This window comes from Sycon ciliatum, chromosome 3 (assembly GCF_964019385.1).
Source record: "Sycon ciliatum chromosome 3, ocSycCili1.1, whole genome shotgun sequence".
Taxonomy (NCBI): Eukaryota; Metazoa; Porifera; class Calcarea; order Leucosolenida; family Sycettidae; genus Sycon; species Sycon ciliatum.
In genome coordinates this window covers 40,801,838-40,819,337 of record NC_088645.1, presented here as the reverse complement: position 1 = coordinate 40,819,337, position 17,500 = coordinate 40,801,838, and the positions used below count along the sequence as shown (strand labels likewise).

At 46.6% G+C, this 17,500-nt stretch overlaps 2 protein-coding genes across 2 annotated transcripts in view; both read right to left on the bottom strand.

Annotated features, from left to right (window-relative positions):
• The window catches only part of LOC135812219 (uncharacterized), an 11,518-nt gene extending 10,863 nt beyond the window's left edge, over positions 1–655 (bottom strand). The window contains exon 1 of the mRNA XM_065325560.1: positions 91–655. Within this exon, the coding sequence (XP_065181632.1) occupies positions 91–408 (318 nt within the window). The 5' untranslated portion in view covers positions 409–655. The remainder of the gene's footprint in view (positions 1–90) is intronic.
• Positions 656–10,008: 9,353 nt separating this feature from the next.
• Positions 10,009–12,450, bottom strand: LOC135812218 (uncharacterized). The gene is made up of 2 exons (XM_065325559.1): positions 12,150–12,450; positions 10,009–11,202 (listed from the first exon to the last, which is right to left on the bottom strand). The coding sequence occupies exons 1-2, from the start codon at positions 12,322–12,324 to the stop codon at positions 10,781–10,783; spliced, it is 597 nt and encodes a 198-aa protein (XP_065181631.1). The 5' UTR covers positions 12,325–12,450; the 3' UTR covers positions 10,009–10,780.
• Positions 12,451–17,500: the final 5,050 nt, after the last annotated feature.

Below are 17,500 nucleotides of genomic sequence, written 5' to 3'. Positions count from 1 at the left end.
TGACTACTACATGTATGTACAGTAGCAGTGATAGATGTAAAAAGTTTCCTTCCCTTTTCAGGAACATTGGCTACGGACCATGACACTTACCACCGCTCCTAACCAGATGCCCGAAACGGAGAGATAATCCTTCCACAGAACCTCGCTCTCGTCGTCGAGCAGGTACACCGCTATTCCTTTGCCGACTGGAATGGCGTTCAGGACGATTGCGATGAAGCTGAGAACGATGGACACGATGGCAAAGCCAGCTAGGGTGCCACTCGCGCAGCCTGACGGCCTCAGCCGCGTATGCGGCAATACGGTGTCCGTATGTGTCTTCGCAGTCGTGGTGACTCCCGCGCTGGCGTAATTGACCGGAGGATTCAAGTGAGAGTCTCGAGCATCCTGTTGTAAAGGTTGGTAGGACATGGCTGCAAGAGATTTCAGAGAGAACGTAGATCTACTGCAGTATATACACAGAAATCTACTGCAGTAATAGTATGATTGCGACAGTATGTTCTCCGTGAGTAAAACTTAATATTCTGGCAAGCTTAAGCTGCTGTCTTGAAATCCAAAATAATTGCACGCACGCACACCGCACAGAGCTAGAGGAAAAGCAGAAGTAGCAAGATGCGGTTCTGGCTAAATGCACTATCCCTCTTCATACTAGTTACTACTACTTAAAGTCTTTACTCTTTAGTAACTAGGCCAGGCTCGCCGGGAGTCGGGACCGTGACCCGTTCACGAAGCGCACTGTACTAGTAGTCCTACGCGCACGTCTACACGGCTACACGGCATAGATCTACTACGGCTACAGTCAGATAAGACTGTCAGTACAAAACGGGAAGTCTGGAGACTGGTGTGAAACCGGTACCGGTGCACTCGACTTTTGAACGCGGGCGCGGCGCGGGATGTGATGCGTCGACGTGTGATGAAGCATTTTGGAGGAAATGAAAAGTACACAGTGGACAGCTAGCATACACATAAAGACACTTACATTGTGGTAGATCTACCTGTGCCTGTGTTCTAACCATGCTAACTGGGCTGGCCACGGCTAGCTGTCAGTTTTGTAGTCACTTCCTTCAAGGAAGAAAGGAGACGCATGATCCTTGCTGATTTGAGTCTCTCAGCGTGTGCTCATAGTCATACTCCCTACGCAGCTCAACATCAGGTGGTTATTCCTGTATCTCTCTGCCAAGCTGTACAGGGGGATACGTTGTGCCAGGCTGTGTAGATAAGCGCTGAGCTGAGAGCGCTTGCATTCACAACTTCAAAGTTCAAACAGCGATCGATCGCGCTTGGTTGGAGTGCCGGTAAGTATTTGTTGAGTGGGTAGATAGAGTAGCTCATGTCGCAGAAGTGAATATATTATTTCCTGGTGTTCATGTGGCCATGCAAGGACTACTTGCAGCTGAGGACCAGTTATTTTGGCCTTAACATACAATGTAGTTCTAGTGACTGGCGTTGACACCCGTACCAAGGCAACTCAGCAATCATCCGGGCTGTGATCATGGTGATTACCTGCCAAAAATACGAGGCCCAGTTGTTTACATGGACAACATGGGATGATGATTTTCGACATGCTATGTACTACTTCTGGCAACTTTGAATCCAGAGACGATCGTTGATCATCTGCGTATCACTATCAGTTGTGGTTGTGGCCTTCGATGCGGATATGAAGGGTTTATGCTCACTCTGCGTTCGTTATGCACCCGGACCAGTCCTGTTGCCATCTCTGCTGTAAACATGGTATTCCACTATCTCTAGGGAGAAAACCCAGTCGTTCTGGTATAAAACTATTCCTGTGATAGCTGTGCTGGTGCATGGTCAGCACAAGAACCAGTACGCTGCACTAAACTGTAGGTGATTATGGCTAGGGCCAGTAGGGGTTGTCGCAAACGTTATTTTGTCGTCCCTGAAACGAAGATCGTTCTTTTTGTACCCAGGCCCCTTCCCTCCTCTGAAACGAACACAGCTTGCTATGCTGGACGACGAAAATCGCATGCATGTACATTGTGTACAGTGTCGGTCGACTTGCGATTTTGGCTCGCACCCCCCCCCCCCACGAATGATGTTCGTTTCAGGGACGACAAAAACTTTTGCGATGACCCCTTATGTTATCTTGAGCTTGATGGTCCATGTAATGCTAAATGGCCTGTGGAGAATCCATAAATACAAATACAAAATACAAAATACAATGAAGTCAACTGATCATTATGTGTGTGGGACTCAGCAGGCAACCAAACTAGAACAAAAAATGAAGTCCTGCCTCAGTCAGAAGTCAATCCCATAATGTTCTGCACGTGGATTGGCAACTAAAGAGGAGCAACGTGTAAATGATTGTCACACAAGTGACGAAACTCCCCTTCTCCCCCCCCCCCCCCCCCCACCCCACACACACACGCACAATGGTTGCCTCTTTGCTTTGTCACAACCATTCAACGCGGTGAACCCCTCGATAGGCGATATGCCTTTGGGTCATCCTAATAAAGTAGGAGTGTGTATCCGTCCGATCCATTTTTACTCACTTACACTTGTCCAATACGCTTCAAACTTTGTGTACACGCTCGTAGTCTGTATCCGTGCTGCATTATCGATCCATGCAAAATGTTAGCCGCTTGTGATTGGACGAATGCAGTTTCTCACCTGCTATTTTCCTAGAACCAAGGGCTTTGAGAATATTCTTGGAACTTCTCAGTGTTTAATACACCTTGCCTAGTTTCTTTCTTGCGCCCATAATAAATACACCGTATAAAATCAGTATGCCATGTCAATTACAATATCAGTATCACCTTCTCTGACGAGCCTTTGATAGGCGAAACAGCTGTAAGAAGGAAATGTTTTACCCGTGACCCCTTCGTTGTTTCGGAAGTTATTGGTGTGAGTAATGGCTACGGAGGGTAGCAATGGTCGGCTTTAGAGCGCATGGAGGAGGAGAGTTAGTTTCTTGTATTATTCAACAGCCGAAAGGTACCGTTCAACAGTTTATTGATATTGTTGTTATTTCTAACACCTTTCTATGTACAGTACTTAATTTTCTTCAGTTTCTTTGGTTGTATCCTTAGTTCCGTATTTTTTCCCATTGATGATTATTATTATTATTATTATTAGACACAATCTCATAGCATGTGACAAGCATAGCTAATGCAGGGACAGAATCCCCTGAGACAAGGGCGTTGAGCCAGCCACGGCAATAGTAAGCTAAGAAAACAAAGCAAATATGAATTAAAGCAGAAAATGAATGGAAAATTACAAAGAAAAACGATTAACAGAAGTGAGCACTATCAAAATTCGTGCATCACCCAGGTATTCGAGAATGTTCTTCGATGATAATTATTGCGTCTAGTTCAGTTGTGATAGTAGATCTTTAAACTGACCAATAGAAGAACAAGTTTTCAGACCGTATGGTAATGATAACCAATGAGAGTAGCCGGAAAACAAAGGGGACTTTAGATACTGGGCTGACTTAACAAGAGGCAGGGTGAGCGCGTTACGGGTTGAGCTTGTCGAAAACCAATTGTACTTCATCATGTGTGAAGGGGTTTTATGAAGAAATATCTTATGAACCAGTGTACAGAGATGGTGCTTATGACGAACGGAGAGAGGAGAAGTGTGTGCAAGTCGATAAAGGGCATCCGAAGGAAAACATCGATCCTTGTTGTAAAGAATTTTAAGTATAAATCTATGGTGGACTTCTAATTGGCTCAGAGTTGTGTCAGAAAGGCCACACCAAGCGGTATCGCAATAGTCGAATATAGGGAGAATATAGCACTGATAAAATAATAGTTTACACTGGATGGGCAAATGAGTGCAATGTGGTTGTAGTACCCCTAAGGCTGAACTGGTTCGCTTGCATACACAGTTGACATGTGCAGCCCAAGAGAGTTTGCAGTCAAACATCACACCTAGATGTTTGTGCTGAGTAACAACACGGATAGGCATAGTCGAGTCAGGGAAGAATAATGGTTGATCAGGAGGGGATGAAGAAATATACATGGCTTCTGTCTTGTCTAAATTGGGCTGGAGTTTCCACGTTTGCATCCACATGACAGTGCTGTTGATGCGATGCTGCATGGTAAGGAGTAATTGTGCAGGGGAGGAATCAGAACAGATGAGGCCAGTGTCATCCGCATACAAACTAACATCGGGGACAACTGAAGGTAGGTCATTAACGTAAAGCAAGAATAACAAAGGACCCAGAATGGAACCTTGGGGCACTCCAGACGTTACAGGGAGGGGATCAGACAAGAAATAGAACAAGCGAACAGCCTGAGAACGAGCAGACAGATACGAGGATATCCAACGCAAGGCAGCATCCTCCACCCGGAAGGTGACCTTCAACTTGGCAAGTAAGCCACGATGCCAAACGGTGTCGAATGCCTTAGCCAAGTCGAAAAAAACCATTCCCACGTGCTCCCCACAGTTCCTCTTTGTCGCTATGTCTTGGACGAGTCGAGTCACCTGGTATTGAGTTGAGTCACCACGGCAGAATCCCGACTGAGCTGGTGAGAGAGCCGGAGCGATGTGCGGGTAGAGGGAATCGAATACAATACGCTCACAAAGTTTGGAAACTGTGCGCAGCAGAGAGATGGGGCGGTAGTTTGCCGGGCAAGCACGGGAGCCTTTATTCTTGTAAATTGGTGTCACGATGGCGGATTTCCAATCCTGTGGGAATGTACCAGTTCGAAATGACATATTAAAAATAATGGCGAGAGGATAGGCTATTGATGGTGCAAGAGACTGCAGCACTTCATTCGGGATCCCATCTGAGCCGGGAGACTTTCCACATTTCAGGCGCTTCAGATATTTCCGAACTTGAAACGTAGTGACAGTGATTGTACGGAACGGAACAGATATGAAAGGCGACTGGGACAAAGGGGGAATGCGCCACGAAGGATCATCAGGTAGCCCAAATGAGGTGAACTGAGTGTTCAGAACATCAGCTATGCTCTTGGGGGACGTGGCGACCGTACCGTCGGATGCTATCATGGTTTGGGGCATGACACGGCCGGAAGTGTGCCGCTGTGCTCGCACAAACTGAAAGAGTGTAGGTCGATTCGGTGACGTTAGTGATGCTTGGATGGAGCGTATATATTGACGATGTGCTTGCCGAGACAGGTGCTTTACAGCATTCCTTTGTCGGTTATAAGCTGCATGATTTACTGCTGTCGGATATTTTTTGTACACACTATATAGATCACGCTTGCGTTTTACAGCAGACCTGAGCTCAGCAGTAACCCATGGTGGAGATTGCATGCGGGGTTGTGGAGATGTCACAGTGTGGGTGGCTCCGAATGAAGTGAGGTGCCGACGGAAGGCGGACTGGAGCTCACAATCAAAGTGATGAAGTGCGTCATTAACATCAGTGTACGAGTTCAGAGAGGACCAGTTGTAGCCAGCTAAATCAGCGTTGATTAATTGCCAAAGGTGCGAAGGTACTTGTTTGAAGCGATACAGTGAAGAGGGAGGACCAGTGGCAGAGTTGGGGAAGTAGTTCGAAATAGGGGCGTAACATAAAGTGCAAACAATCTGTATATGGTCAGACATACCCAAGGGAGGTGCTTGATCAATTGAGCGCACGAGGCGTGGTCGGTTGGTGATCACCAAGTCCAGACACGAAACAGAGCCATTAGGCGAGGAATGAGTGGGGAAGTCAACCATCTGGTGGAGCCCAAGAGCAGCAAATACTGTGCTAAGGAGATCACCAGCCTTCGAGGTAGAATCGGTGGGACACCAGCTTGAGTTGTGGGCGTTGAAATCGCCAGTCACTAGCAGATCATAAGAATCTAAACAGACTGACTGTAATGCCTCAACAAACATGTCACAAAAGTACGACAATTGCATTGTGCTCTGTGAGGGTGGTCGATACATGCAGCATAGTAAGATGGGATTCTGAGATTGAGTAGAGGGGGAGCCAAGTTCAAGCCACACAGACTCGCAGCCAGGGCGTTGAAGGTCGGCACGAGGGGAGACGTACGGAAAGGAGTCCGAACGGACAAGTACGGCAACACCCCCATACCCACGGCTACAATGTGCTGACCGATTGTCTTCCGGAGGTCGATCTTTGCGGATGCAGATATAGCCTGACAGGGAGAGCGGGTTCGAGGGACAGAGCCACGTCTCTGTTAGGCAGATTATGTCAGACTTAGCACATTCGGCAATAACGCAGAGCTCAGACAACTTGTTGACAACAGAGCGACAATTCAGAGATACTAGGGTTAAATCACGCTGGGATTTAGGGAAAAAAGGGAACGCTGATGGATTTAGCGCTGGACATGCAATGTGTGCGGGTCGGCCAGAGGAGGGCTGAGCGGGGTAGAGCGGGCGGGCTAGTTTCGATCGTGGGGTGAATACAGGGGCGTTGGGATTTAGTCGTTGTTGCTGCATCGTTGTGTATGTTGGTTTGTTAGCATGACAGTTCAGGATTGATCATCACTGCCTCGCCGCGAAGTAGAAGACGACTTGTTACCTTGGGCATCAGCAAAGCGCCACTTTCGCACTGTGTGCTGGATGGTGGCCGGCCAGAATTTGGAGTCGAGAACTTTGTCCTCGTCCGATGCTGCCACGGTTACGCGAGCATGGCTAGTACCCAGGTACGTGTTTTCTGAAATCGAACAGTTCAGTACGTCAACTTGGCGGGCCTTGCACCACGCTGTTATTGACTCTGCCCTGCAACCCGGACTGACATTTCCAACGTACAGAACAAGCTTCTTTGTACGTTCAGGCCCTGTTAGCACACGCGGGTCGGCTGCCCTGGGCTGTGGTTTCACGTAGCGTGACGTAACCCTACGGCGTGTGACTTCCGACCACTCTGCACCTGCAGCACTCGACCCTGGGTTGGATTGCTCAGGTGGGTGTGGTCTGGTGCCATGCATTGACAAAACAGGCTGCGACAAATGGCTGGAGGTGGTGTGAGCGGGGGTCATATGGTGAGTACTAGAACCCGTACTACCCTGTGTGTACTGCATAGGACCAGAGGAAATATGGGTGCGTGCACGTGGGGGATTCAAGTCTCCTACGGCGGTGCTGTACAACTTCCCGCCGGACATTGCCAAATTTTGCTGTGCTTCCTGTACGAGAGGGTGTACACAGATTTCCGGTTGTTTGAGCCCCTGAACTTCCCGCCTGAGTTGTTGCACTTCTAATTCCAGACTCAGGATTTTGTCGACTCTATCCTGTCTCAAGGAGACAATTTCCTGTGACATGCAGCTAATTGAGTCAGTAAGGCTTACAATTGCAAGTTGGAGCTCCGATGTGGGTAGCGAACTCTGCGCCAACACGCCCACTCCACGCTTCCTCAGCTCGCTCACCAGATCCGGCCGGGAGAGGCTCGAGGCTTTATCCACAGACATTTGCTCGCCGATCTTGATGAGCTCCTCATAGCCAACCAAAGCCAGGTCCATGCCTTCGTTTGTCGCCATTGGTACTGTTGGTCTCTTCTATTAGTTCTAAGCAATAATGGGGAGGGGTAGTTCTGTAGAGAGACGCACCTCGAGGCTAATCCTCGGAGCACAAAATGTCAAACCGCACCCTACTTTCACAATTTACTGTTCTGATAGGAACAAGAAAATCGATTCTGGGTTTCATTAATATTTTTGTTATAAAATACACGGTAATACATGTCAAACAAGTAACGTAGTTGCGTGATGTCTGCGGCCTTAATCCTATTCATAGCTACATGTACATTGTATTACTTGTACAATGATGTACATGTACAATCATGTACATGTACATGTACATGATTGTACATGTACATGTACATGTACTGTCTGTGCATCTACAGAGTGATCGATAGGCACCGGCGGATTCTGCTCGAAAAGGTGGCAGATTCTGCTAGAAAAGCAGTGAAATTGGCAGAACCATACAAACCTTATGGCGAGCAATTCCTCGAATTCTGCTCCATTTCTTCATTCACACCATGACTCATTGTGTCGGTCATGTACGGCAACTGTGCTGAAATTTGCGGGAATAGCGAGTTGCCTACAGCTAGTCGTCCAAAGCATGGGGCATGGGCAATTTTATAAACTCTCACACCCACACACAGGCATGAACTTCGTCTCTACTCCTGTAGTCCTGTTTCGTGCTATGTGCAGTCATCAGCAGACTGCTGCTGACTGATATACAGCAGAGAACATTACCTGTGGTACAGTATACATGTACATGTACAGCCATGTGGTTCCATAGCCACTTGTAGGCTAAGCCTTCGCTATCAAATTATTCGGTCATCATGCCCGTTTGAATGTGCGAAGTAAAAATAAAAACCAACAACAACAACATGCACATTGTACAGTGAAACCTGGCTCTAAATTTTTTTATTTTTTATTATTTTTATTATTATTATTATGAAATGACCCAAAGGCAATGTGCCTATCGAGGGGTTCATTTGATTGAAAGAACAGTACTAAATACCACCTGGCTTTAGCGACCGCTTTTGCTTGCACCATGGGGTGGCCGCTTAAATCAGGTTTTACTGTACATTGTACATTGTACATACAATGTAGTACATGAGTGCATACACTGTACAGTGCAGCTGCAGGTGCACCCTGTTGAGCTTCAGCAGATAAAGCTGAAGTGATAGCGTTTTACACCCTCGTATGGACTTCGATGGAGAACCAAGGATACATTTTAGAGAACAGAATTTAGAACAGAACAACAAGGACAATCAAGGCTTGTTTGCTGCCTCGATTGTCCTGGTTGTTCTGTTCTGTATTACGCTCTGCCTCCGGTAGATAATAATTTATGTTATTTCTGTAACTTAAAACCTTCCAAGTTGGAAGGCTGTTGGAGTGCGCATCCAAGATGTGCGGGAGCTGTTAGCCAGTTACATGTACATGTAGGTGTAGAACGTCAGTACCGTCGGTCAGTGGTTGGTTGGTTGGTTGGTTGGTGGGTATATTTTATTGTACTTCGCCAGAATGAACACGCATTGCTGCCTTCTTGCCTGGACAAGTGGATTGTCCAATAATAATAATAATAATAATAATAATAAAACAGGTCGTGTACTGAAGCAAGCATAACGATATATGTGCAAAGTCATGATGCCTGGTCCGCTTCTGTCCTGGGTTCACTACCCCGTGCGTTGCAGCCGCGAGCAAAACCAGCTCAGGCTGAGAGTTCCCTCCATGATTGCTTGTCCAAGCTCTCACAAAAAGACGAAGAAAGGAAAGAAATATTACATGAGAGTATGAAACATGCAATCTGATAAGAGAAGATTCCAGTGTCGTGCAATGTTATCGCATGAGCTCAAATTGTTTAGTAACTGGTGGTGTTAGTGGACATTATAGCGTAACTTGTAGTTCCTTGGTCCTTTTTCTTTTCTGTACATACATGTGTTGGAAATGTTGGGCATTAGGTTGGAAATGAAACCTCTCTGCTTGTTTCTGTACCCGCTCCAGTTACCTCCCCGCGCACAACCTGACAACAGAGCTGTGTTGTACATTGTACGATTTCATTGCAACCCCACTTGCCCTGCGAAAGCGGTCAATCGGGACCCTGGTGTTTCGGTTTTGCTCTCGACCCATATGGCTGTAACACCTGGCATGCCGGCACTCTTTCGCCGCTTGAAATTGCTCATGCTCCTGGTTTTACCTTTTCGGCGCATTTGTCAATCTCCCAGAAAGGGCACCTTACCAAACGTCCGGTGGGTTTTTAAGGAGTTCCGTTTTTTTAAATTGACATAGGAAGTGTTAGAACCCCCGTACAGGCACTCAGACCATCGTGGAATCTCGGGTAAAGTAAAAAAGTAAATTATCGTGTCCGTTCCCGAAGGGAACTCACGGGTACCCTGTATAAAAGGAGACACCCAACAACCCTGGCTTCCCTGTGCCGCTGATTATGACTTGCACGCGTACACGTAGATGTACACGTACATGTACACGTACATGTACACGTAAGTAATGTAATCGGGCAAACCAGATACTGCTCGCAGGTGTCGATGTCAACATTTTAATGCGTCTTTCGACGTTCAAGTACACGTACATGTATACACGTACATGTAGAAACTCTACGATTATAGATTATAATAAAAGATTGGGAGCGGAACATTTTATATTTCTAGGTGAAGAAATTTCGAGAAGAAGTTACTTCAGAATATGATACAGGGGGTAGTAGGCCTGGGATGATAACTACGAAGTATCTGATAAACAACTCTACTAGGTCTGATAATCCGATCCGAGGAGATCATAGAAATAGAGTGCGATGGCAATTGTGTATAGAATGTGTTCTAGAAGGTACATGGCATTGTACTGATGGACATGTATGTGTAGATCGGCTGAGGACTCAGTGGCCTTGTCCAGTATAAAAATGGCAGATTACATGATTGAGATATCACTGTTTGCATGTAATTTCGTATTTCAAGTTAACGTATTCTCTCCGGATCTGCTCACAGCATAAAGCCACATGACAGAAACATAATAATAAATTGTCTGGATTTCAATTGGCCGTTTCGACCAGACCATACAGCCAGTTCTGTACTAGTCTGTGAGATCTGGATAATAAATAGTAGAATAGTAGACTCATTGTATGACATAGCGATGAGCTGCTGATGACAGAAAGGCGTGCAAAACATCATTAGTAGCTGCGTTCATAAGTGTTCTGTTAATTAAAGCTTCATCACCTTGGAACACTATCCGTTTCGCTTGACAAAAGGCTGTCTCCTTACAGGTCGGCGTACAAGGTTATAATTATGTATGATGTATATCTCGGGCATTTTGTGGCTACACGAGTCTTATGCAGTGCGAACTTGGTCCAATTACCGACACATTGGGACATGATTGTTTTCGCATAGGAGCAGTGAATCGATCTACCGTCTAAGCCTGTTGCTTCTGACTCTGTCGTTGCACCGCATCATCCTCAGCTGCATTTTCTCAGTGGCGAACAGCCTGAATTCGGCGGAGACCAGGTCTTGAATGGTCGTGAGCTGCTCAACAGGCACGAAGCGTAGCAGCACCGGCGTCACGGCCACCAGAGCTAGCTTCTCATCCTCGTCCAGGATCCTGAAGCGGCCGTTGGCCTGCCTCTGGAAGACGAATGTGGAGCTCATGCCCGGTCGGCTCTCCGTGCTCAGGTACTCACTGGCGTTGGCGGCGGGCAGGTGCACGAAATGACTGACGGACTTCTCCTTCTTCAGTACCAGCGGCAGCTGCGAGTTGTAGCCAAAGATCTGCACTTGTCGGTGGTCGTCGGAATGCCGCGCCGAGCCGGCGTCTTGCAGCGTGAAAAGACCTAATAGCAACAGCGAAAGCATGCAGGTCACAGCGTAACGTTTAATACACACAATCATGATGATGATCCTGGTCTCACACAAGCAAGTCATCATTGCACAGTCATAATACAAAGAGTCCAGTAATGACAGCGCATTGTCTACAGTCCACTATCACTATCAGCGCGAGTACCAACATTAGCCTTGACACTTTTAGGGAAGTCCCCTTGGCCAGATAAACAATTCAAATGTTATTGTTCAATCGTTCAACATTGCATGTACAAATGCAATTGATTTGGCGTTAGTGGCGGAATATCAAAAAGAAAATATGAGCTACTTTAGAAGTGCTTCAAACTAGCACATGATTGTATTGGCAACAAAATGAAAGGGCTGCTAACAGCCCACCTTTCCCTTGATTTGTATACAACTATGATTGTGTCATCAACACTTTACTGGTTTCCGTGAAACTCCTGGTAGTTAAAAATGAAGTTGGTAACACTACTCAATTGGTATAGGGTTTCGGTATACTATTTTTGTTCTTCGTCTAAAGTTTCAGTTCAGTTATGGTCAAGGCATCAGAGAATTACAGCGTGCACGCAGATGCTGTGCGGAGAATGAACTTTTTTTCTTTTTCTCTTGCCAAACTACTTGAACATGTCGCGATTCACAATGACCGGTTATGTACACCTTTTCACGTGCTCGCTCCCTCAAGCTTCATGAATCATGTCCAGTTGCGTCGAAGGTTTGGATCACAAACTGTTCACGTGATGTTGCTGACACTTAGACTATGTTGGAAGTAATCAGTTAGAGGATCAGTTAATGCAATAATGGGGCACTAGAAGTAGAAGCTGTCCAACAAGCCCTCCATTGGCTCCATTGGCTCCAATGAGTCCTATCACTGGATACTAATTGAACAACACTGGGTCTTTTACCAGTACAGGCATGTCCTAGTACGGCACGCTCAGCTCACCTTTCACGGAGCATCTCTGGTCGAGGTACACCGCCGATCGGGCTGTGTCGCTGCTGTTATTGGCCTCGGGAATGCCTCGCAGGTTGGGTCTGGGTACGCGGACGAAGCGATTATGCGCCACGGAGAAGATCAGATAGTAGAAGGTGGTCATTGTCATCATCATTGACATCTCCATCTTGAAGCGATCTCAAGGCAAGTGTATCTCTACAGCAGAATAATAATATGTCTGATGGCAATTCTGGGGATATTGTGCGCGTCGTGCCTTGCAATTTAATTCTGCAACGATAATCAACACGGGAAGTCGGAAGAAAGCATTAAAACTCCAGTGGAAAGAGCAAGAAGAAATTATTGGACGGTTTGGAATTGGAAAGTAACTTTGATCTCACTCCTTTTTATAGCGGAGTCTCGCTGAAGACGCCTGACTCACCGTTAGGACGACACCAAGACGGCACAGGGAAGTAGCAGGTCTCTCATCAACGCCAGGCAGGCGTTGCAAAGGTTGAATTAAATTTAGAATGGACATAGTATTGTTTGAGCTTTGAGCTGAGTGATCTCATTTGTTTGTATGCTGTCATCCGATCAATAGCGTGCTGGAATGAATCAGCGCGAGTAGAAGGGTGTGAAATGAGGGGAAGCCGGTACGCAGTCAGCTACCAGCGCTTGGTACATGATCATCGACCGTGCCGGAGTACGGCATGATGCAACGGTTGCTGATTGGTTGGTTGTCGGCGAGCTCTGTTTGTCCGGGCTTAATTTCAACAGAGTTGGTACAGTCCGCGACCCCTTTTATTTTGAGCCCGTGTCAATTCAGCATTGCCCCTGACACTGGCGCTCTGGCCGCACTGCGTCCCTGCAGCTGAAGAACAACATTGAAATTGACGTAGTGCTGCTTGCATGATACAGCGCGTGGTGCGCACTCTGACGTTGTGTCTCAAACTAGAATGGTACTGCAGTAAGCATGCCATCATGGCAAGGCAAGCAGCGGTGTTCCTTCTTGGTTGGTGCAGCCTGTAGACACTCAGAATTTAATGATCAGACCATTGACCCTCCTCTGGTGTCAGGTTCAAATACAGCCTTACTTGGCTTACCTGGCTTGGTTTGCTATTGGCCACACACCTTTACACACGCGCACACACACACACACACACACGCCCCCCCCCCCACACACACGCACAATCATGTAGATTGGCACGCATCAATTTCTCCTGTTTCGAATTTCCGATCCACCGCGATCACACTCACAGCATGAATTCCCGTGTGTGCGTGCGTGTCTGTGTGTGCGTATCTGTGTGTGGGAGGCTTGCGTGAGCAGTGTGTATAAAATGACATGTATGTTCTAGGCTTTCACCGAGCGACCAACTGACGTGGGACAAACAACGGACCACCAGAGATGCAACCATTCCCCTGTGCACAGAGCGTTCAGTCGTTGATACATCAGCTTTGTAGTCGAGAACAATAAACATTGTAAAGCTAGTAATAACGCCTGGGATATCTCTGTACAGTCTCGTTCTAGAGCGTGCCAGAATCCCTAACCAAGAATAGGTCCATTCACATTACGCCGGTTTGAGTCCGCTGAGGCCCACACTATTATTATTATTAGTTGTCAATAGATGACAGTGGACGGAGTGAAATCACTCTCTTCAAGAGTACTAAGACTGCGTGTAGTTTTTAGTTTCCTGTTACGTGCAATACAGAGCCAGAGTACTCGGCATTCAATGCACGAGATTTGATTGTTCTCTTGAATTGTCAAGTTAGTTGTAAGTTTTGTCTTTGTTTTTGTTTTGGAGGGGGGGGGGGAGTTTGGATCGGAGGCGTGCCACATACCGTGTGGAATGCTGGTTTCTCAAAAGAGCAACCTAGGAGGAATGCACAGCATGCAAGCAATTACAAAGGCGTTGCCAGTCACACTATTTCAGTATTTGTGTTTTGCTAGGGTCCAACGGAATCCCCCGACGTGACGAACAGGTTTGGGGAAGTAAGATGGTAACAACTTTCAGAAGTTAAACATCCCATCCCGTACACATCCGTGATGCGGTGACCCTCAAAGTGGCAGCGCTCTGAGACGCAAGTGGAAATATTCCAAGGCTGTTATGAATGATGGAACGTCAATAAGACCAATGGGTAGAATAGTTACCGTTCAGAAAACTCATGTTTGAGAAGCGACTTGTTTGGACGCAGGTCACCCAGGCGGTGGGCTCAATGGCGAAGAATAACTTACTCGCCTGGCGCGACAGTGCGCGCAGGCGAGTGGGCCGGAAGAATGCTGAATGATTGCTGTCTCTGTGTCGACCCAACTCGCTAGCCACCTACGTCGTAGGTACAGGTGCATTGTCGGACACGTACATGTACGAACATATCAAGGCAGAGGTCGTCGCGATACGAGATGAATGAATGCCTTTCGGATAACTACTGTCACATGTGAATGATGATTGCCGATAAATACAGTCACCTACTGTACATGTAGTGATCGTATGCTCGCACCCGTCGGTACACAAAAGTGACAAAACAAGGTCTCATACTAGTCATAGAAGGATGGCATTCGTTTTTCCCGCACAAGAGACTTTACTGGAAGGATGTCCGTGAACATGCACATGTACATGTAAGATATGAGACGGTCATGCTTTCAGGCTAAACACGCACAGGTAACGGTATACTTATTACTAATAATAATAGTGTGGTGTGGTGTGCCCTCCGTGCTGGCACTGCTGGCACTGCTGGGACTGGAGTCGGTTGCATAGCGAGTGGAGTCACACACAGGTCGAACACTGATGAATAGCATTTTAGTTTTCATTGTTTACAGCAAGTTGTCAGGATTGACAGTACTTGGCGAGTGGCTGTCACATCGCGTGTCAAGCTGTCAACCAGGCCCAACTACATATTATGTACAACGTAGAGTCATGTAGTTCATACGAATCCAGCTGCCAGCAGCCAGTCAAGACGGTAGCTCTCCGTTTAGACAAAAAAATACACGTATGCATATTTGTTCCCCAGATGAGAGTTCTGGTAGGTCGATGAATATTTTGATCTCTGTCACCACGCGCGTCCCTTGGCCATGGGGGCGTTGACATTCAATTCTGCGCAGAAACGTGACGTTGGACCTTCATTTCCCAACGCAGCATGATCACTCAAAAACGTTTCATCGTGACCTATACGAACGACTTGCTTCGGGGAAAGAAAAAAGTATTCCATGTGCCATAGTTGTACCAAGACCCAATGGCTGAGCATGACATTCACGTTCTTGTGTAAGTTGTAGGCGTGGGGAAGAGGTTGTGCGACACCAGATCTCTGTGTTTATGTACACTAAGGAGCAGCTTGACAGGTTGTTTGCTTCGTACATTCGTGTGTTTACCAGAATGAAGAGTCATCGTTGCCCTCTTGCATGCATGGGCAAGTGAATTGTCCAAGCTCTCACGGACCGAAGACGAATGCGCGGAGTTGACCCCACGGGTGGATAGCAATGGGATACAAACACATGCCTGTGCTCTCTTTGGTACGAAAAAAAGCAGATACGCAATGTACATCAGGGAGTCGTCAAATACCGGTATTTGACGACTCCCTGATGTACAGGTTCATCCACCTTTCCAGTAATTGGCAGGGACATCATACTGGACATACAGTGTACATGTGTATTATTATTATTATCTTGCTTGTTCGCGTTGACATCAACCTGCATAAAGCAGGTACATGTATATAGCCTTCGCTTAAGCTGCCATAAAAAATGAAAGCTCATCCTAAGCGAGAGGGCTAGAGGAAAATATAACGATAACGAGATACAGAATACAAAGAAATCCAATGAGTTCAACATACAATTCAAAACAAGAAAGAAAGGAAAGAAAAACAGAGCCGAATCTACCGATTGATCCATCAATCGACAAAAGGGGACTAATCCGTTAATGTTGCAAAGTAGAAGCTCATTGTAGTTGCAGATCTCCAGGCCAGGGCCAGCATATTGCCGATTCTGGATACATGTAGGTCTCCGCAGCATTTGATGTGGTAATTTTCATAATGGTTGATAAAATTGTTAGAGTATCTAGAGTATCTAGTGTGTTAGAGTATCTAGTGTAATTGTATCCGTTATTATTGTCAAGAGTATCTGGTGTAATTGTATAACTTCAGCCACGACACACAGCACACATTAGTTCCTTCCACTTTCGACGATCCTGGGCGAGCTGCCTCAGTGCAACTAGATCCTCGTGTGATGTGAGCGAGTTTGTGGATCTGGAATTTTTCAGGTCGTTGTTGATAGATCGCGGGAGGGTTGTTCTCGGGCGGCCTCGGAACCCTGAGCTTCCTGGTTGAAAGTACGCTGACGTAGCCGGTGTAGTATAGTGTGTGTTAAATTAGATATGGCCACACTATGTACATGTACATGACTTGTACATGTACATGTACATAATACATATGCATGTACATGTACATATACATGTACATGTACATATACATGTACATGTACATATACATATACATATACATACATATACATATTTCCTCTGTGCTGCGCTGACGAGTCCACAAAGGACGAAACAGTTCTGTCCGCAGATTGAGTATTTCGCTCCTGCTCTTGTAGCAGTTGAGCACTCTTGCGTGGGGTAGTGCCTTTGCTGTTTGCGTTATGCAGAGCTCACTGACTTGTCAGTTTGAGCACTCTGGCAAGGTACGTTCGGGCCTGATTGGAAATTTTTATTTCCATTGCTATCAGGTTCGGCCTCATTTCCTCTGTGCTGCGCTGACGAGTCCACAAAGGACGAAACAGTTCTGTCCGCAGATTGAGTACATATACATATACATGTACATGTGGCCGAAACAGCTTGCTGTCTACAGCATTGGGCATGTACATGTACATATACATATACATATACATATACATGTACATGACTTGTACATGTGCCTTGCAAGTTGCAGCTTTTAGGCCAGATCTAGGTAATACTGCATAAAGTGTTTGATATTCCAGTTGCTTTGATTCTCAATTTCAGTGTCAGTATCAGTGTAAATTCCAGTGTCGGTGTGCTCAGTTGCCGCGGCTCCAGCATAGCACCTGTGACAGTGGCAGTAATGAGAAAGTACAATCATGTACGTATCAGACTCAGCGGAGGACGTTCAGGTTGGTTGTAACTCTGAGTTTCATGCCGCTAGGCAATCATCAGACAACAGTTCAGGCCCGGCGGGAGCAGTTTTGGATTGGTCCGGCCATACCCTAGCCTTTCATACAGTTTGTGTATGGTATGGCGGGTACACACCTGAGCTCAGCAGTAAACACATGTAATTGTTGGTTGCCAAAAAGTTGGTCCGGCCATGGCCTGATCAACCGGACCGGTTCCGCCGGGCCTGCAACTGCACCGGTGCATGTAACC

Bases quoted from the DNA above. Each gene is read 5' to 3' on its own strand.
- LOC135812218 (XM_065325559.1), bottom strand. From the start codon at position 12,324: ATGGAGATGTCAATGATGATGACAATGACCACCTTCTACTATCTGATC. The intron at 11,203-12,149 runs GTGAGCTGAGCG...TGTTGCTATTAG, and splicing joins CCAGAGATGCTCCGTGAAAG to GTCTTTTCACGCTGCAAGAC.